Source organism: Strix uralensis, chromosome 3 (genome assembly GCF_047716275.1).
Source record: "Strix uralensis isolate ZFMK-TIS-50842 chromosome 3, bStrUra1, whole genome shotgun sequence".
Lineage (NCBI taxonomy): Eukaryota > Metazoa > Chordata > Aves > Strigiformes > Strigidae > Strix > Strix uralensis.
The window spans coordinates 30,441,823-30,464,017 of NC_133974.1; the positions used below are offsets into that span (position 1 = coordinate 30,441,823).

At 36.4% G+C, this 22,195-nt stretch overlaps 1 protein-coding gene across 1 annotated transcript in view; it reads right to left on the reverse strand.

Moving 5' to 3' along the window:
* The window catches only part of EYS (eyes shut homolog), a 1,118,553-nt gene that overhangs the window by 442,393 nt on the left and 653,965 nt on the right, over positions 1 to 22,195 (reverse strand). The window contains exon 30 of the mRNA XM_074861787.1: positions 4,044 to 4,168. Within this exon, the coding sequence (XP_074717888.1) occupies positions 4,044 to 4,168 (125 nt within the window). The remainder of the gene's footprint in view (positions 1 to 4,043; positions 4,169 to 22,195) is intronic.

Consider the following 22,195-nt stretch of genomic DNA (forward strand, 5'->3'; position numbering starts at 1 on the left):
GACACTGGAACAGGTTGCCCAGAGAAGCTGTGGATGCCCCCTCCCTGGAAGTGTCCCAGGCCAGGTTGGACGGGGCTTTGAGCAACCTGGTCTAGTGGAAGGTGTCCCTGCCCATGGCAGGGGGGTTGGAAGTAGATGATCTTTAAGGTCCCTTCTAACCCAAACCATTCTATGGTTCTATGATTCAATGATTACTGAATTAACTGACTTGATGAGTTGCCCTTCACCTACAGAATTATGTGTATTGTTATTTCTCTTGTGGCTAAGAATTAGGAAGGGTAAAATACTGCCTGAAACCTATTCTCTCATTCCAGATCTGAACAGTGACCCCAAAGCCATATTTTTCCCAAAGTTGGGAAACTGAAAGAGTATAGAATTGCCTATCTGACCTTTTTATCCTATTCATTAAATTTGTACGTTATTGACACACTGAGGAAGGTAAACTGGATAGATGAAAATAGTTACAGTTACACAAATAAAAAAAGGGACAAAATTTAAAAGAGAAACTCTGAGACAGATTACTCTATCAGATCTATGAGGAGGACAATTTCTAAGGAAATACAGTTTTGTGTTTGAATAGCATCAGAATACCATCTTCTTATACTGCAACAGTCAGATTAGTGGCATTTTTGTTAATATGTATTTCTGATAAAAACCTCCTTTACAACTAAATACACCCATAAATTAAAGGCCAAAAACTTACCTAGAACCTGGTATTTAGATCATGTAATTTGAGCCTGTCTTGGACTTTCTCCTTGGAGGCTAAGCTGAACTGGAAGCAGTCAATTTGCTTGGTAAATACAAACCCAGCATTTTGTAAACTATGGCTAGTTGTTGAACACCATAACTTCTGCCATGATACTCCCACCACCTATTACAGATTTGTTATTTCTTCAATTAAATCTTTCCATTTCTAAATAAACAAATAAACAGATAAACAAAACAAACCCCCCCACAGCCCCAAAAAACCCCTGCAGTCCTCAGCTGATACAAATCTCATTGCCTCTGTTCTGCATTTGCCTCAGACCATGCATCAAATGGACCCAGCAGTTACATTCCAGTCCTGCTTTAGCTGCCCTGGTAGAAGTGCAGCCTGTCCCAGCTAAAGACTTCAGCTATGAGACTGCTATTAGTTCCAGTGACTGCTGTTGTTGTTTTTGAGCTGCCTGAGATGCTGTTAGAATACAGTTTACTTCTCTGTGTGCTGCTTCTGCACCTGAACAGCCCGCAGCTGCAGCCACAGATCCTGAACATGCATCTATTATTCTAAGGGTATAGGGCCTGCTACTGGGACAATAGCTGACAAAATTCATGATCCATTACAGAATGGATTTGTCAGAGCTAAATCAATTCTCTTTTCTGGTATCACACGCTGTCACCACATGCTTCATTTTGTTCTCTGGAGGTTTTTGGAAAGCTGCAATCATCTGCCTTGTTCCTACTTCTGTCTTGTCACTATCCCTTTTCCATTTCATTAAATTACAACTGTGGATTGGCTGCTGGATATCTCAGACTTTCTGCCTTGTGGAAACTTCTTTCCCACAGTTGCCTTTACAGATTCAAAAATACTCAATCCTGTCTCCATAATTCTATAGGAAATAGAGAAATCCAAGACCTATCATATGTGAATAGTAGTAGCCTGCAATAAAAGCAGATTTGTTCCAAGCATTTCAACTTTCTGTTTCCAGAAGATATTATTTGTCTTCTATTCCCTTTCTTCAGTTGTGCAACTTTCCAAAAAGATATTTCTCTCAAAGTTTCCCCTGCCTCTCCAAATTCACTCCTTTTTTGAGTTGTGAACTTCTCATCTATTAGTCTGTTTCAGAAACTCAAATAACATTTGAAAATACCACATTAATTAAAACAGCCAAGATATGTAACCATGATACATATACCTAATGCATGTGGTTCCTTCCCTGTGTCTTTTCCTAGTGGAGAAATAATGTAGAGATCTTTCATGCCTACTAATAAATGTTATTATTAACAGAAATGTAAAAGAAAGTCACCTTATGTTTGGGTTGGAAGGTGTTTAAAACACTTTAGCAGCAAGAGTGAGTTCCAAGGCCCCAGAGAAGCTTGTTGTACCAAGCATTTCCATATACAGTTGCATAGAGACAGCAGTTAGTTACAATCTTTGGTTGGCAAGCAATTTTTAAATGTCTATATTTAAATATATTTAAAGTATTACTAGCTTTAAAAATGAGAAAAATTTGTAACTCGACAATGTATTCTGTGTGAGACACTGTAATGATAGAAAAATACAACTTTTAAGTTTTTAAGGCATCTGTATTGGTGAAGTAGTACATGTATATATGCAGTACCACGTAGAACGGGGGGACATACAGTTTTATCCATGTGGAATTTCCATTGTACAACTGTGTTGAGAGGAAAAAAGATATATAGTAGTGAAGATAGGTCATGACTGAGACTTTTAAGATCAGAAGAGACCTTTATGATTATGAATTCTGACCCTCTGTATGGCAAAGTCCAAAATGTTTTCATTCAGTTGTTCATACATCAAGAGTATAATGTCTTTCTACTGACTATTTCTTAGACATAAAAAAAGGTTGCTATAAAAATATTAATCTGTGAGCAAGTTAATCCTAAAATTGATTAGGGTCTAGTAAGCCAAAGATACTTCCATTTAAGTCTTACGTATTAGAGTATCATTCCTCAGCACTGATTAAACAAATGAATAAACTGTCCATATTGACTCTCATTATACGCATGCACATACACACACGTTCTTGCTTCAGTATCTTGAATACATTTTTGGGGTTTTTTTAATCTGTTACATATAGTTTTGTAAACTGCACTAGGGACACTTCAGAATGAAAAAAATATGTAAAATAAAATCTGATTTTATTAATATTCAATTCATTATATTTTCTTTTTAATGAAGAACAAGCATGGATATAAATCTATGTAAAAATTATATGAATAGATTGCTAGAAACACTGCAGAAAAGTTTTGTGTAATACTTATATGGTCACTTGACTTCAGGAGAGTTTAGCAAGACCTTAGTGCTTGCAAACCAAAACCAACAAGGTGAACATACTTCAGTACAAACAGAATAAGTAGATCAGATGTATGAAGATATCATGAGAGAATAGAACATTTATCTTCCAGAATATATCTAAATAATCTCTAAATAATCACTAAGAAATCTTGGATCAGTACCATCAAAGAACATATTCAGCATGCAGGTCAGTACAATAAGAATCAATAGACTTAAACTGAAAAATTAAAGTTTCAGGAGGTAGGTACTAGTATAATTCTTAAATTAAGAGTAACTGAATTATGGAGCAGTATGCTTCAAGGCAGTTATTTGTACCTTACTTATGTTGACCAAAGGGTCTTTGTTAATAGACATGACAGGAGACAGTGAGTAGTCCTGAACAGATTAAATTTGTGATTGCATGACAGTGCAGGCTGATTGTGACCTTTGTTTTTGTTTAAACACTAAACTCCTTATGCTTTCCTAAGTCACAAGACATGTTTAAGTTGATCTGTATCAGCATAAGAAAACAGCTCCCACTTTTTTTAGAAAATGCTTGTTTTCATTCTATTTATAACTGCTCAGAAAACTTATTTTCTTCCCAACCAGCACACATAATCATGGGTATGTGTGACAACAATAGCAACAATAATAATAAATGTTAGTTAAAATATTCAGCATTTCTTTTCAGTCAATCTTATTCTGTAGCTAGTTAAATTATCTAGTTGCTATACAGTGCCTACTTGACTGCTTGGTCAATAAGTTACATTAGTAAAGATCATACATAATAAACCTGACTCTAGATAATTCTTCAGACTCATTTAATGAGCTGGTTTTAGTTTTAAGTCTTTCTAACATGCTTATTAGACTAATTAATTCTCTTTCGATTTCATTCAAAAGCTTGTCAAAGAGATAGTTAATCTTTTTGTACCTTACAGGTTATATAGAAATAAAGAACTTGATATAATTTACCAATTTTCTCAGCAGTAACACTGATAATTCAAAACTATCACTGATTAAGACTGTTCTGTCAGATGTCAGTTACCTTGTTGACATTTACAAGTGTATCCATTGATATGATCTTCACAGGTTGAGCCATGTAGACAAGGTGATGAATTACACTCATTAACTTCTATTTCACAAAACTGCCCAGAAAATCCAGCAAAACACCTGAAGCAAACAACATTCCAAAGTGTTATACTATGCATAACCATCATATAAAATATATTTTGTGTGGAAACATTTTGTAGAACGGATAAGCATTAACAAGACAAAACTTCATATATTTCGTTCTGTTTTAAGGAGTATTTTACTGGAACTCTTCCAAGTTTTACATCATAATCCATGATGATCTTTTAGGTGATTTATGATGGCAAAACCCATTCACAAATTTCACATCTGGATCATAATTAAACATAACAGTCTCAATTACAGTTTACTGGTTCTATCAAGGTGATTACAAACCTTTCTTAATGTACTCTTAGGAGACTACTGTCTACTAAAATAGTTTATTTAGCTAAGTGACTACAGTCTATGTTTAAAAACTGCTTGTTGAGGAATGTTGCACCATTAAATGTAACTACAGCATAAAAGTTAACCTTCAGGGACCATGCTTTCATTATCTTTCTAATTATCAAATAGTACTCATCTTGAAAAAACTCTTTTGTATTTTTCTGGTTGTAAATCCTATGTGATCATTCATACCAAAATAGCCCTGTGTGATTTCAGTATATAACTGATCCAGGCTCAAAAGGCTTCTAATGAAGCTCAGAAATCTTACTAACCACATTATTGACACACATCCTTGCATACATATGAAGAGTTTTGCAGATATACTCAAATACGTTCTACAAAACAGGGCCCCATAATAGTATTTACAATATTTACTCTTTTAAGATGTGTTGTACATGGATATATTTCACATGAGACAATGTATTCAACAACTCCTGTTAGCAACCTGGTGATGCACACGTTGTCTTGGCTCTAACGAAGAGCATAAAGCTTTATGCCCCACTTAGAGAAAGATGAGTACATTAACACATTACCTTTGAGTAAATTAGTATAGTCATGTCACACACTCCTCAAAGTGTTACATTGTGTGAATACAAAACACATCATTAGAATGAAGTATCTGCAGTGTCTACCTTAGCTTTCAGATTCTGAAGTAAAAGAGAAGAAAGAGGTACCATGGTATGGAATACACTCTGGGTAATAGGAATTTTGGAATCTACCAGGACAGTGACAACAGAACAGATTTGCCAAAATCTACATCAACTACAGATGACAGCGATGGCATACTGCTTGGAAAATGTACAAACTGAAGCACACACACTACTATTTTTCAAATATCTAACTATAATGTGTGAGAGAAAAAACACAGATAAGGTTTAATGAGTGAGCTGTAAGGCCACCTGTATAGCTCTTTGACCACAAAAGCTTAAGTAAAATCTACTGAAAAGATCCTGTTTGGCCTTTCTATTTCCAGTATTTAGAACTGGATTCATCCCACGTAACTTCACATACCTAAAGGTAATAACCCTAGGATTCTCCTATGCTTGGTAGAAAAAGGGATGCAGATGATTATTTTATTCACTGAAACTTAAATAATTTTCCAGTGTTTCCAGTGACTACATAGCATATTAAAAAAAAAAAGGGAAAAAAAAAATTGAAGGTCACAACTTCTCCCAGATATAGGAAGGAGGACCATAAGGATGAATGCCTATAAAATAATAGAAAGAATATTCTACTGGAAAAAAAGAGAAGTAGATACAGGGAATACTGGCACAGTTTAAAATCAGTTTAACTTTATACTTTGGTGTGCTTATAGGCATTTCACTTTAAAAAAGTGGTTACAACATAAACTGGAAGAAATATACATTATGTAAAATTTCTGAACAGAACTATAACTATGTGTATCTCAGGTGAGTGGGCTTTATTTTTTGTTTGCACAAGGTACCCTTTTTCCCAAGTCAGACAATCATTCAACTTAAAGAATATTTAAGAATATTGCAAGTATTTCACATACTGATGTGTTTTATTTTTTGTAAACACTACAATACTACAGTGTTCAGTTTGCTTGTGTTTATATAGCATAATTAGAAATGATGCTTCATGACTGCAGAGGCAGGCATTCTATTAACTAAATAATTCTGAGCAATTATGAAACTAACAGTAAGCATGTTATTGGTAAGTGTTTGCAAGGCATAAAACAACACCTTAATGTCATATGGTTGGTGATTGCCCAGCTCCCTAGTCTATTCAGATCTCTCTGTAAGACATCTCTGCTCTTAAGGAAGTCCATAGCTCCTCCTAATTTAGTATCATTGGCAGACTCAATTAATGTACATTCAAGTCCTGCATCCAGATCACTTATAAAGAGAACTGGCCCTAAAATTGAGCCCTGGTGAACCCCACTGATGACTGGCTGCCAGCCTGATGTAACCCCATTTACTAGGGGTAAATGGGGTTCTTTTGAGCCTGACCCATCAGCCAATTGCTCACCCAATGTGTTATGGACTCATCTTAGCTAAGTGCTGGACATTTTGTCCAGAACGATATTGTGAAAGACAGTATCAAAAGCTTTGTTACAATCCAAAACGAAACCACACCTACTAATTTCCCTTGGTCAACTAGATTGGTGACCTTGTCATAAAAGGAAATTAAGTTAGTTAAACAGGACTTTCTCCTCATGAACCTGTGCTGGCTATGACCAATGACTGTATTGTCTCTCAAGTGTTTCTCAGTAACTCCCAGAATAACTTTCTCCATAATTTTACCAGGCACTGAAGTGAGACTGACAGGCCTGTAATTACCAAGGTCTTCCTCTGATCTTTCTTTTGCTGTTAATATAATTTTAAAAAGCAACAAAATTTTTGTTGTCTTTCACAGTGCTGGCCAGCTTGAACTGTAGTTGAGCTCTGGCCACACAAATTTTCTCCCTACAGTGACAAACAGTGTTCTGTAGTACTCCCACATTGTCTGTCCTTGCTTCCAATGTCCATACACTTTCCTTTTATGCCTAAATTCTAGAAGATCCCTGTTCAGCCAAGCTGGCCTTCTGCTCCATTTTAGAGCATTAGAAAGGACAGAAACAATAAAATTTAAATACAACTGACATTAGAAGGTGTAAGTAGATAGGGAAAAATGTTCTTGTGCTATAAATAGCATCAAACCTAACTCAAATACTTTGGAACACATTTGTATGTGGTGCTTGGGACATGACTGTTCTACAAATGAAAACCAGGGGCTTTTAGCTAACTTTCCTATCAACGTATGACCACTGCAAATCTTGTACACTGGTTACCATTTAATAAAAAACAACTTATGCCTTTATAAATAAGAGCATATCTAGGTTTAGCAGCAAATAATTCTTAGAGCTCATCTGATAAAGAAAGCTTTGTGAAGGCTGAGTTTTTAAACTTACGAAAGTATCAACATAAGATCAATAGTTCAGTACTGAAAAGCAACAAAAAAATACTGCTTATTTGCTGTAAGAATAATGCATTCACAATTTAATTGTGACCAGTTTGTAGGGATGACAGCAAAGACCTTTTATTTTCTATCATTCTCTACAGCTTTTTCTCTCACATAAAATGCTGACATAACATAGTGCAAATATGGCCCCTTTTCTGTTGTACCTTTATATCAGTCATTATCAACAATGATCATCTTGATTTTGGCAAATGTCAATGTAATAGCTGAACTGACTGAAAAGATTCTATTGAATTGGACGGATTTGAAACAGAAGAATGTAACTAGTACTTTTACACTGCAGTAAAGAACAGAGATGGGAATAAACATCTCTGCAAAATGCTTAACTGAGGATTAGTGTGCTGTAGAATACAACAGTTCATTTATTTCTTCTGGAAAAACATGGCCAACTAGTCACCATTAGACCTCTTATGTGTCTGCAGAACCAGTCCTTTGCAGTTTTCAAACTGCATTTGACATTAATTGCAAATTGTGATGAAATGATACTTGTAAACTTTCAATTTTGTAATCTTTCCTCATTCCCCATTAATCTCATCTGGAACGGAAACTATCTTCTACAATGAATGCAGGATGGGATATTTGAGAGAGCGCAAGAGTATTAACAGAAGAGGCTGGGAACACTTTGGGTAGGGAAATACGGGCTGACAAAGATCCAAACACCAGTAGTCTTAGAACACAAGAGAGTCACTCAAGAAAGATAAAAGGGACGTAAAGTTTAAAAAGTAAAGTGTGGGTTTTAAAATCGTATTTCTGTGACAAAAGGAAAAAGTTATCAAGTAGCAGAAAGAATAGGAAGGTCAGGCTTTCTTCACCCTTTGACTGATGAAGTCACCATGGCACTGCTCATCCAGAGGTAGGAAGAGCTAGTGCCCTAATGTTGCTGCATTAGGGCCATGACTATTTTTATGCCCCTTTCATCTGAAAGTCTAAATACCAACATCTCTGGGACAAAGACTGACTGTGCTTGCAGAACATCCTCAGTGTCAGTCTCCAGTCTTTCCAGTAACTAGTGCTAGTCCACCTTAGGCTTCCTCTTCCTTGCCTGTACCCCCGCATATCTGGAGGGTATTGGGACTGATAAAGCAGAGATATGTCCAGACCTATTCTTCTAAAGAAGCCATGCTTCTATCACAGTTGAGTTTTCAAATTTGTCTTCCAGTGATATGTTCAGTGTGAGAAGTTCATTAGTTTTCACTAGATGATTCCATAACATGATTGCTGCAGTTTCACCATCCCCCAAAGCGCTGAGATAACGGAGTGTCATGTTATGCCTTGATGACACTGAAGATTGTTTATCTCATAGAGCTAGTTGGCCAAAAAAATCAAAGATTTGTACCTTTCACTCGTACTTGATGTCACAAGTGGTTGCAGATACCTGGGAAGATTCAGTCATTGGAAAGCAGTAAGAAATCTCTGTTGCCTGGGTCCTGAACAGAAGGATTATGTTGGTGTGGCATCTGCATAGTTGTTTCTTTCACATGTTCTTATTTGTTTCTCCTGCTGCTGTTCCACAGCAGGCTTCTTTTCCCTTTCTTAAATGTTATCCCATTGCTGATGGGCTCAGTCTTGGCCAGTGGCAGGTCTGTATTGGAGCTGGCTGGCACTGGTTCTATAGGACATAGGGGAAGCTTCTGCCACCTTCTCACAGAAGCCACCTCTGTAGCCCCCCCACTACCAAAACTTTGTCGCACAAACCCAATACAGTTGGGAAGACTTATTTTGTCAGGTACAGCATTCTAGCTTTATTAAGATGATTTTCACTGTGATTTTCATTATGATTCGCTATGGGTTGATATAAGCTGTTCTTTCTTCATGCCTCACAGGGCTTTTTGGTACTTCGATTCAGTAACAGAGAGGTAATAGTTATGCACTGAAGGCTTTTCTACAAAAAGCAGCCAGGATATTTAAACTGAGTGAGCAAGGCAATATACAGAATCAGGGAACAGACAGGAAAGGGGCTGGAGAATGTTCCTTTAATGGACTCAGTATAAAAGCAATTTGCAAGCTTGAAGGTGGCCTAGCTACACAGTTCAGGCTGAAATAAAGATGACACATTCAGGATGAGGGCTTAGCTGTCTAAGGGGCTGCCCATTAATATAGTAAAGAATTGACCTTTAAACCTAAGAAAGTTATATAGATACAGAAAGACAGCCAAGTTAATAGGGTGTTGTCTATATGTTCTTGGCTGACCTATTTAGGAAAGATAAATCAGGTCCTAAGAAACATTCACAGATTTAGTAATCTTAAACCATAATTTAAGCATTTACTGCTATAATATTGATAGATTTACAGAACTACAGGAAATTTTAACTTTATTGTTATTTTATCAATCAAACCAGAGAAAATACCATTTACCTAATTTAAGTATCCATGTCTCACAGTGTTGTAGACATCCTACCCCAAAGCTGGCTATACAGTGGATCAGAACTGGGCTAGTTGTTACTAATAAGAAACATCCTTTCTTTACATATACCATTTAAAAATCTAATGCAGTAGCTGCTGCACATGTGAAATTCATCCCAGGTCTGTGCTCCTGCTCTTCATTATATCAAATAAAATAGTTAAAATCAGATAAAATAGTTAAAATAAAAATTTAAGTTAGACATTATGATTTATCATTCAAAAATAAGGTAGAAACACACACTTTTTGTAATGACTTCACAGAATTTACACTGAGAGAATGAAGTAGTTACATTTCTGAAACATCCCCACAATTGTTCTGCTCCTGAAAATTATGTTAAATAAGAAGCTAAGTTATTTTACTAGCTTGTTATATAATAAGTAGGTTTTTTTTAAAAAAATACAGACTTGCAGTTATTTGAACAAATAAAAATTATACAAATCAGAAATTCCATTTTTATATTAGTATTGGAAAGATTCATCAGAGAAGGGGTAAAGGAACTTCACAGACTTGTTCAAGTGTTTTATGCAGAAATTGAATTATTCAAGCCTAATCAGAATTTTGCAATAACAATTTTTGGGTTGCCAAAATATTTGTAATTTTTGCTGACACATTTCCATATAAACAGTGAGTAAATCAATAAGAGACTTCAACTCCTAGATGAAGTTTTCAATAAAAGACCAAGATGTCCTATGTAAAACTCCTGTAAAAAAAGCAGCAGTGGTAACTCTTGTCCGTTTTGCTTCATGTTAATTATGTATTCTAAGGGCTACTAGTATGCATACATTTCTACTACACCGTATACTACATTTACAACAATTCCAAAGAGATTGATTAATGATATATTAAGTGAATTAAATGAAGGATTTTGATCTATGACAATTATAGTTGCACTCATATTGAAATTTATTCTATATGAGTAAACTTTCAGCCTCAGAGAAAATCTGCAAGAACCCAAATGTCAGCCAACTTTTTCCCTACAATTCTAATTCATAATCTGTTGTAATTCATCACTCTTCGACTCTGTTTTGTAACTCATCTTTTGAGTCTATTTTTTATCTGTACCCTTTTCGTCCTCTCTCCCTCTCTTTCTTCATCTGCCTGGTGACCTTTTAGAGCTTATGAATAATTTGTATATCTGTGAGATATAAGGCTCAGAAAAAACATGGTTTCTACAACACAGAAGTTTATTAGGTTTATCTGTGAGCAATGATTAACAGCAGTTGTACTCATAATAGAGCATTTATGCTGAACCCTTTACCTGACTATGTGACTCATTCAACCTGGTAAAATCAATGAAGTTTATGGACCAACTCACACTATGAAATTTGTTTGGAACATCAGTTTTTCTTCATGAGTGTTACCCTTGATGAGTGGGTAATGATTTCTTAATACCTCTCAGTTAGGTAATTAGAACTTTGGGCAGAATAATAGATCAATGTGAAAAGTACCTCTCTTGAGCAACTGTCTTGGCTAAAATAGTCTTGTAAATGTGCAATCTCTTTTGACATTAGTCATGATTTTTTTATTTTTCAAATCTGCATTTTCTGTCCAAAATAAATCTAGTTAACTGCTTTACTGTAACAGGCCAGCTCTGTCACTGCTAATTTACACTGGGGTTGCTATACATTATTAACAAGCTATGAAAAGTCACTGGCTAAATGTCATGGAAGCTGAGATATAGCAGCACCTTGGGATTCATATAGCAAACAGTTTAGTTTTAATCATCTTGGACCACAAGGTGCCTTGACATTTGCAAGGAAACTTTTTCCTTTTTAACTTGCACTAGAATCAGACCTCTATTATCTCAGCTATAATTCTCAACTTCAAATGTGATAGAAAGTTTTACCTTCTAAATTAAAAAAGTGAAAAATCGATCAAATGTGGACCTTATCATTCATTTAATCGATGCTCATATGCCAGCTTGGAAAGGAAAAAAGGAAGAGCAAAGAAAACTAGATAATTCAACCACCTTCAGGATTATTAGAGATGTTTCCTGTGAATACATGACCCTTACCTTACCACTACTGAGGCATGATCTTCCTGAGCAGTATTAACACTACAAACTTCTGTAGAACCTTTTTAATTTCAAAGAAAAAATGAGGAAGAGCAATGATTCATTTTAAATATACATATCATTCCAAAATGATTTCTTAAAGGTTTAAAAATTTGGGAAAATTCATCTATGATGCCAAATAAATGTGCAGTCATTATCATACTTCTCTCTCAGACAACTTTTTGATCATAAGTTCCAATTTAATGGAAGCTAATGAGTCATCTTTGCCCTTTTAAGTAGGATTATTCACAGACAAAATAAAAGAGATAAACATTATTTTATTAAATTGAAATTATTATTTCTCAAGAAATACAAGAGCAAGCCAAAATTCTGACCCTACTAACATTACTTTGAAAAATTAAATCTATTTCGTTTGCAAGTTAGTGTGATGTTTTGAATATTCAGATCTTTTTATTTCTTTCAAACTTAACTGCTCTAATATCTGTGTGGGTTTTTTCTTATTTTATACATCTATCTACACATTATCTATATTTCCTTAATACACGTGTCAAAAAAAATTTGCCTCATAAATGAGTGTATACATGAAGTACTGTCATTAGGTTATACAATGAATGACCACAACATTCCATTACCCTTGCACCACTTGGGGGAGTGGTGGAGGGAGAAGGAAGTAGAGGAGTTGCGAATAAAGGAGTGAAGTTAAGCCTGACAACAGGGAACCGGGGGGGGGTGGGGGGGTGGGGGGGGTGGGGGGGGGTCTCTCTTACATTCTTTGACCATCCATGGCTGTAACATTGTTTTGATTCAAATAAAAAAACTTTTGACAGTAGAATCTTTTATAGCATTCTTGTTTCACTTATCAAGTTACTGAAACTTGTGATATATTTCTTTTCTGAAAGTGAGATTAATAGCTATGGGGATGTTACTGTGAACCTGATAGAGAATCCAGAGAGGAAGCTTTAATAAATATCTAACAATGACCAAGCACCTTATTGCTTTAGAAGTAACTTCTATAGGAAAATCACTTCAGCTGAGAAACCTTTCTTCCAGATATTTCACTATTCTAAGCTTTGCATCATGTATTTCAAACAACTTTCATAGTGAGATTTACCAGGGCTTTCAAGTAACACTAAAAATGTGGGTGGTGGACAGGTCACATAATGAGCTCATCTTGGTGGAAACTGTCCCACACACATTTCACCAGTTACAGATTTTGAACTTTTAACATCTTAAGCTCAGATGCAGTAATTCCCTATGGAAAACTGAAAAATGAAGGTATCACATGAAAGTGAATTATTTGCTGTCTGGTCATCCATCTGGTCTGAAGATTATGGATGCTGGTGATGATGCAGTAGGTGATACAACCAATGTGTATGCTAGATTAAAAAAAAAGTTCTATTTATCTTATATTCTGAGTGATAGGGGGGAAAAAAAAACATTGACTCTTGTGTGCATGTGTGTGTAAACTCTTAGTGATTTCTGAGATGCTATGTTGGATCAGCATAGATCTTTGTTATTGTGGTTTCACTGGTGGTTTAAACTGGTTATCTCCATAAGCAGAATGACTCTGAATTCAAAGTAGTATGAGTCAGCTGCCTTATCACTAATACTACTGAAAATTGCTTCTTGTGAGGTACTTTGAAACATGTTTCTGTGGAGAGAATTTGAGAAAGCAGCCGGTAGAGAACTTACAGAAGTCTCCCAAGAGAGCTTTTCTCAGATTTTTTTCTCTAAAACCCTTCCCAAGGGTGACACTATGATTGTTAATTTTAGAACATTGACAATGAAGCTTTCGCCAAGCTAAAGGTCTAGCATATCACGTTACTTTTTTTCTTTCCCTTCCCTCCTCTGAATTCTCCTTGAAGGTATGGTCAAGAATGAAGCACTGAAGTAAAATTTTGCTTAGAGTGAAGAAAAAATAAATGATAGCTCTTCATGGTGGTCAGGAAATGTTAGTTTTATTTTAAAGAATAGTGAATCAAAAAGAAAAAAAATAGTAATAACATGCTGGAGTGTATATTTGATTTTAGAAGGCTTTCTTCCATTTATTCATCTACATGTTCCTAGAACAGGAGCTACAAACCATAAGGTTGTGACCCTATTCATATGTTCACTTTTAATAGTTCCAGATTTTCACTAACAATCAGAACTTACCATAGGCTTACAGACATCTCTGACTGGTTTGAAGACTTCAGATGTTTATCACTGGGTTTTGGCCCCATTTCTACTACATATTATTGCCTGAGATTTATATTCACAGGGGTAAATGTAAGGAAGAATGAACTGATAGATCAACACTTTATAAGGAATGAAGGAAACAGAAGCAAATTACTCTTAGCCCTCTCAGAAAAATGACCCTGTCAGCATACTATGTTAGATACTCTAGTGCAAGGCATCCTTCTCCCAGGAGGAGGAATGTTGCATGTAACAGTCCGAAACAGATTCAGGTAGTTTAGACAAGATTGGAGCTGGAAGCTCTGCAACTTTTTATCTTTCCTCTGTGCTTGGAAAAGAGTTAATAAAATAGAGAAATTATTACCTCTATAGAAAAAAAAGAAAAAAAAAAAAAAGATAATGTAATGATAGGACAGTAAGGACGATATTTAGAGATTTATTCCTGACTATAATAATATAAGTGCAATGTGGGCCAAATAAAACTACTTTTTTACTACTCTGGACACACAAAACTACTTGGGACATTGTCTACATTTTATTTATAAAAATATCTGGCCAATAAGAGTTTTTATTCTCACAGACTATCTCAGGACCACCACAACACATACTAAACATTTGCTAATAAAAAGTTCCATTCTTTCTAAGGTCATTCTCATTATAAGAGACCTTAAACTTTCTCAGTCCTCTTGGAAACACTCTTTATTGTCCTTAAGAGAAAAAGCAGATTTTACTGCCAGTAAAATCTCCCACTGTGGTTAACATGGACATTCTTATTAAGTTATAAATTACGTACTTGCTAAATCACAGTTGGGGGGGTGTGACAGTGTTATAAGAAAGGTTAATCTGTGGAAGATCAGAGAAGAATGAAGACAATAAAATAACCAGAATGACTAAGCCTTGATGAAAGTGTATTAGAGTTAACACACTCCTTTCTTTATTTTATTAATCTACCCAATTGGAAACTAGATGCATTTCCTCACACACTAGTAGTGTGGGCAGAATTAAAAGAGGAACTGGCATGCATGAGTGTGTGTGTATCCTTGCAGGACCGATGAAAAACCACCATTCAGCTGTTTGCTAAAATAATCTAGATATGCACTCAAATTTCACATACAGAAAAGTTCTCATTATTTGATCAATCCCTGCTCAAAAACAAATCTCCCCGTGCTTTTTACTAATAGTTCTTGTACCTGAATGAATATGTTAAGACAGGTCCTTAGCTGTTGTAAACTCTCGTAATATCAGTCTTGATATGTTTCTGTGCTATCCAGGTACTCATTCACAATCCTGGATACAACAAAACACATTAATGTCAGACAACATTTCCTTATTCTTCATTTATTTCTTCAATTTCCTTGGTTCAAATCAGCTCCTATGTGACTGTGTTGAGAGACATGCATATGAAAAGGGAAGTTTTGAATTAGCAGATTTCATATAGATCCACAGAAAGGTATTGCTTCTTAATGTCTTAGTGAACTCTTTGTGTTGGAAACACCACCAAATCATGATAAAAGTAGCCAAAATGGTCTTCAGCCTATTCCAGCCAAGACAGAAAATGAAGTAAAGCAATTTTTATTTGTACTCTCCCCAACCCCCAGTCATCTAAGATCTCCCCATCTTCAGTGAGGGAAGGCTGGTGCTTCCAGAGAGCAATTCATTCCACTTTAGATATTTACCCTACTTGCAGTCTCCAGAAAGTGATTCAACTACTTCAGGAAAGGACAATTTCTAGTTTGTGGGTGCCTGTTGCTCTATTCAATATCAGTGCAACCCATGCAACCTGTTTACACAGATGTCTAATTTTTGCAAATAAGATTTAAGCAAGATGGATCTCATTATTAGTGTTATACTACTAAGAGGTTTATATCTGTTGTGAAATTTTGTATTTCTAAAGCCAGTAAGCTAAAAAACTTATTTACTTGTTTGCTATCTAAAATTTCTCATTACTCTGTCTCTACACTTAAAATTCTTTCCTGCTTATAAATAACCAGAATCAGTTATTGCTCATGAGAAATATTTTATTTTGAAAAGTCAGAAATTATGGACAAGGGACTGCAGTTGGGGATTTCTGTTTCCTAAAGAACATGCAAAGTACTTATTGTTCCAAGCTGAAAGCCATTCTGAGGGAGAAATCTACAGGAGTATATACTGGATTATAAAATTCTCACTGAAAAGAAATGTACTCTTTGTAATTGACTTTTTTGTATATTTAAGCTACCAAAGCTATTGTTCTAGACTTAGGAGCATTTCTGAGACAGAGCATATCTCAAAGCTAAATCCAGTCTGTAATTTTTCCTTTGATCAGTCACACACATCCTTAAGGACATTTGGAACGTAAAAACGCCTGCTTTGGAAGGATATCTGTTAAACAGCTATTCATTATAAGGAAAAAGCAGAAAACAAAATAAAAGTAATAAATGAAATAGAATGACACAAGCCTTAAGGAGCAATAGATAACTGAGATGATAACAAACACAAGACCTTTCAGGTCACTAACTGATGGGAAAGAACCAGTCGAGCACAACCAGAACCTTCTCACTAGCAAGAAAGAAAACATTATCATGCGTGTGATGAGAATAGCAATAGAAAGTAGTAGTCATGTGTAAACAAGCTTCTTATCAGTATGCTTCTCTGGCCAATCCCTCCACCCGATCCCCATATTAAATTCTATTACTAACCATTTTCTGTGTGACCCTTGCTCTGTTGTGTGTGTGAACATGAGTAGCCAGTGAACTTAGAGCTGGACTAGCCAGTGAGAAGACGAGCATCTGGAAAGACCCAGGTCTGAGCTTGCAACTGGGAATAGGGCCTATGGTATGAGTATGGATATTGGACTTTAGGTCCATGCTAATATTTGAGGGATCCATGAATACGGATTTATCTGTGAATAAAGATGGAGAGGTTGTGTGCAAGTTCCACTAGTGAAAATCAAGATCAGCCAGAGAGGAATAACAGGATCAGGCAATTCAGGCTGATCATTTGAATGTCACTGCTGTTGTGTGTATGTGGGTGCTTGCAAAGGCACCTCTGTTGATCAGTGAGGCTGGTTGGCTAGTGGTGTGCATATTTGCATTTTTGGAATTTGCATGCGGCCTCACTCCTGGCCAGACATGTAAATGTGTAAACATCTAACAGATCAAGTAGAAGAATCCTCTGGGCTTGCCTAAGATCCACCAGATTCTGTCCTCCCTTACTACTCCTGCTTCTCAGTTTGAAGTGAGAGAGATCTGGGAAGTTGGTATCCTTTCTCATTGCATCAAAAACTTGCCAGAAGACCAAGCTGTTGCTCTCTTGGTCACTGTCAGCAAACTGCTCATGTAAATAGGACTGCAGGTTAACTTACTTCCACTGACTGCTCACAACTTCACCCCATAACTGATCTTTATCAGCACCAGCAAAGGTTGGTACTTGATACGTATTACAGCTGAGGTGCTCAGTTGTGTGATAGAGTTTTCTGGCTGTTTTTTTTTCTTTTGTCACACTGTTCCTTTTCTTTTGTGAACCACTACAGGATCTAATGTGAGAGATCACTGCCAATATTTCATGCTCCTTCACATTAAGTGCTTGATTTAAACTCCTTTGTATATATTAGCTTACAAAACAAGTGAAGAGCTCACAAAATACTAAAGGACAACAGGAGAGATGTTACCCAGAGAGATAATCTTTCTGATATAAAACATTCTGTACCACTTTAAGTTAGTCTAATTTTGTAAGTACTATTTAAGATCTCTGTACTTCCCAACTCTGATAAAACAGCTATAATACAGAATTGTAAGCACCTCATTAGCAGGCTGCTATTTACTGTCAAAATCCACCTCCCTTCCTGCCCCTAGATTATTGTTAGAATCCCCAGGGACCATTTCACAGTGGTTGTCTCAGCTGATTCTCAGTGTTAGTCTTTTTGACTTTGAATGGTTCAAAACCAAGTGAACTGTAGTAAGTTTCATTCAAGGATATATTCTCAGTTTTACAAATAGTATTAACACGGTTTGTCCCTGTGTCTCACTTGTGTAGTTCTCTAGTTCAGTAGATATGGTATTGCTGAAGGAGAAACCACAGGGTTTGTTATAACACTGCAAGGCCACTGGACTGGGGCTTCTCAGGGAAAGTAGTGATAGGATGAGGGATAATGGTTTAAAATTGAAAGAGGTTACATACAAGGAAGAAGTTATTTATTCTGAGGGTATTGAGGCACTGGAACTGGTTACCCAGAAGACCTGTGGATGCCCCTCCCTGGCAGTGTTCAAGGCCAGGTTGGATGGGGCTTTGAGCAACCTGATCTAGTGGGAGGTGTCCATGCCCATGGCAAGGGGTTTGGAACTAGATGATCTTTAAGGTCCCTTCCAACCCAAACCGTTCTATGATTCTATTATTCTATTAGGCATGATTTGTCTGGACTTGTCTTATGTTAGCCTGGAGCTTTGTTTTAGCTTTTTTTAGCTCTAGCAGACTGTTAGCTAATTTTTTTGAGTTTTGCTTATCTTTGTGCAATTGTGTGGTGCTATGTCAATTATCATAACAATTCTGATATAGCTCTGTGAGTAACAGGTAGTGATAACAAGTACTATTCTAGTGATAAAGTTTATTGTGCACAGAATAAATTATGTGGTATTGTGGAATACAAATACTGGATAACAGTAGAGGCTTTGAAAAATATAAACACAGGATGACAGATCAAGGTTATAAACAAATCATCACTGACTTACTACTGATCACTGAAGAGATGATACCTTTGGTGCTGGGTGAAACTGGCTTTAGGAGTAACAAAAGACAAGCTTCCAACATGAATAAAACACACCTTATATAATAAATACGAGTGTAAAACAGAAATGCAAAAGGAGCAAGGTGTAGATCATGTTAGAAAATGCTTAAAAGTATCCTCTAGTATGAGCCCCTCAAGTATGAAAAGGCAAAAGTCCCGCCACATTGCCCTAGCAAAGGATTCAGGATGACAACTCATCATAGCCCTTTCCCCTTGAATGAAACCACTGAAAGTGGAAAGTTTGTTAGTTTTAACTATTAAACTATTATTACTTTGATTGAACTGCAATAATTGGATAACTTGCATTGTAAGTCTTAGTACTTTTGTAACTGGACTTCTAATGCATCTTTGGCAAGACTGTCAAGATTCCAATTAAACCTAGAGTAAATTCTTGGCTTTGCATACAAAGCATATCTCTTGTGTAGTTGGGACACCAAAGTTTTAATGCAACTTACTTGGAGGCAACCAGACTTAAAATTTAGTTGAACCTTTTTTCCCCAGCTTTCTCTCATACCTCTAGTGCACTCTCCACATAGAGGCTCTGCTGGGTACTTCTAGTATTAAGAACTAATCCTTTCCAAACCCAGACTGACTTATAAAAGTGGAGCAATAGTGTCACCTGGAAAAAAATGCTACTTGTTCATGACTAGTCATTGCTACTCTTTCTTTGGCTGAAGAGAGATAGACTAGAAGTTTTCCCATGGTGGTGGTCAGGGGACAAGGCTGGTGAACCACCATAGGAAGGAGAAACTGTGATATATGAAAAATGCCTCTAATGGAACAGCTGATTTAAAATCAAAACTGTTACCTTAGATTCCCCAGAAGCTTGATCAGACAATATTACAATCTGTCCAGATTACTGGCATCCACAGCAATTTTGACACAGCAGACATTTCAGGAGAGTGTATAGCTCCATTTAATAGTAGAAAACTGACTGTCAAGTCAGTTTATTTATCAAGGGACATATTTGACTGCCAATAATGTAGTTAGAACACTTAAAAACAGCATTCCCACAGAAAAAGTCAGAAGACCTCTTTGAAAGGCTGGACAAATCTAAAATAACTCTTAGAGAGCTGAAAACAATTTTGACACAATACAAGAAAATAATGGAAAAAGAGAGGAGAGAAGTTGTGAAGAACCATTTAAGTGCAAACATAGTACTTACTGTGCTATTTTTAACATGTATTTATTGCTTTATTCAAGATGATTGTGGAGGAATAATGTAGAACAGGACTACATGACAACTTCTTGGAAAGATTAAATATGTGTCAACAGGGATGAAACAAGAACCAGTTTTTAAATGAGCTCCTCACACTAACTAGAACATTACTTGATTTTCTTCTTATACTGTGTAATTGAAAGATCCTGTATATGGACAAAAAATCCCTAGACTTTGTTACTAATACATACCTTCCATAAACATGCACAGACACTACAGCAATTGGTAAAAGCAGAAGACTAATAGATATTAAGGATAAACAAGAACATTTAGAGAAATTAGTACTCACACTTTCTAAGTGAGATTGAATGCAAAATGTAACATCTCCAGCTCCTGATTTAAGCTAAGAAGTAGATTATTCTCCCCCTTCCCTCTCCCCCACCCCAAAATGGATGAGTATTAGCATAAAGATGGTGTTAAGTAGTGTTCAGTCATAAACTGTATTTGTAAAATTTAGTAGCAAAAATAATATATTATCCATCTTAACCCATCATTTTTCATCACCTTTGACATAATCCTCTCCTGTCCATTCAAAACACTTATTACAATGCAACTATTTTCCCATCTTTTAGGAATAAGTTGAAAATTCTATTCAATTCTTTATCTGCCTAAAACTGCATCTTCAACCTTGAACATCTCCATTATCTGCTCAATTTTGTGCACTCTACTTGTTAAGTTCTGTTTAGAACTTCCTTTACACTCTCTGACTAAAGGCTTCATTCTTGCCATTTGCAGCATGCAGTGCCTTCTTCTTATTTTTGTTTCCTAGCCTTTGGTTGTTAGCTATAGTGTTATGGGTGGGATTCAGTTGTCTACATAGACATATCAAGTGGCAATTTAGGCAATCTAACGTATTCCACTAGGCTTCCTGCTACTTTTCCAGAGGTGCTTAGCTTTCCCAGAGGTCCCATATCATATTTACTACCCTGTCTCAGATTCAGAAGGGAAATTACAATTGCACTTAACATCTATTGTACTCCAGTAAATGTGATTTGTGACATTAACAGTAGAAGGACACAGGCTCTCTATCGACCTGACACTGCAGAGTGTCAGGATTTGTCAGAGCTTGCCTTGGCGTGAACTGGACTTGCTTTGTTGTAGCATCTGTGCCAAGCTCAGTGACTGCTGCCTCCCCTGCTCCAGCTTCAGTTCTACAGATGGACCCTCTGGGGAGGGTGTCACACCCCCCTGCCCAAGTCACTGGCAGACATACCATAGCCCTTTTTGGGTGGGGGGCTGCAGTGGGCAGCCTGGGAGAAGAAAGCATGCTGTGATATGGAAATACATGAAAGAAACCCAAGTGGACCCAAAAGATGAGGAGGAAGAAGCCCCCACCATCAGCATCATGCTCCTCCTCACAGAGAACACATTGGAATGCTAACAGCTTATCACAGGCTACCCCACATTTTGCATAAGGAAGACTTGAAACATGAGCCTTTAGGACATGGAAGGACATTGGAAGTGTGAGCATAATGCCAGAAAAATGGCAGTGACTAAAAAAAAAATTATGTAACAACTTTCACTGCCTTTGCTAATGTGTTTTTCTGTATTATTTAGGTAATTCGGAGCACCGGGCTGATAAAACTAGTTCATGGCTCCACTATATACTTTGTGTTCCCCTTTGACCATAACATGAATTGCAACCCTGTCTAGATGACCAAATCCCACCCATCATAACAGGGGACAGTTCTTATGCCTTCAGGCATTGCACTCCACAGTTCAAATCACAATATGAAATGCAGTGTAACACCTAATTTTAACCGGTGAAGTAAAAAGCTTGCTCATTAAGCTGCTGTAAGACCTTCTCCACAGGAACTGATATTGAAATTTAAGATCTCATGATTAATTACTCAGGAACAACAATCAGCATTTACACCTGAATGCTTGCTTTAACTGATTTCCTCTACTTTTATTCATTCTTTCCTGGTATTTTCAGAGTCATCATAAATATCCATTAAGAAAGTTACCTGACAATTTGTAAGAAACTGCTTTAATTTCTTTTCTAACTTCTTCAGATCTTAATCATGTGAGGCGGTCATGTCCCTCACCTGCAGTGCTTCACAACATGGCAGGTCATGAAAGTGAGCCATTTCTCACACCTGCCATGAGTTCACAGGAGGGAGAAAAATAAC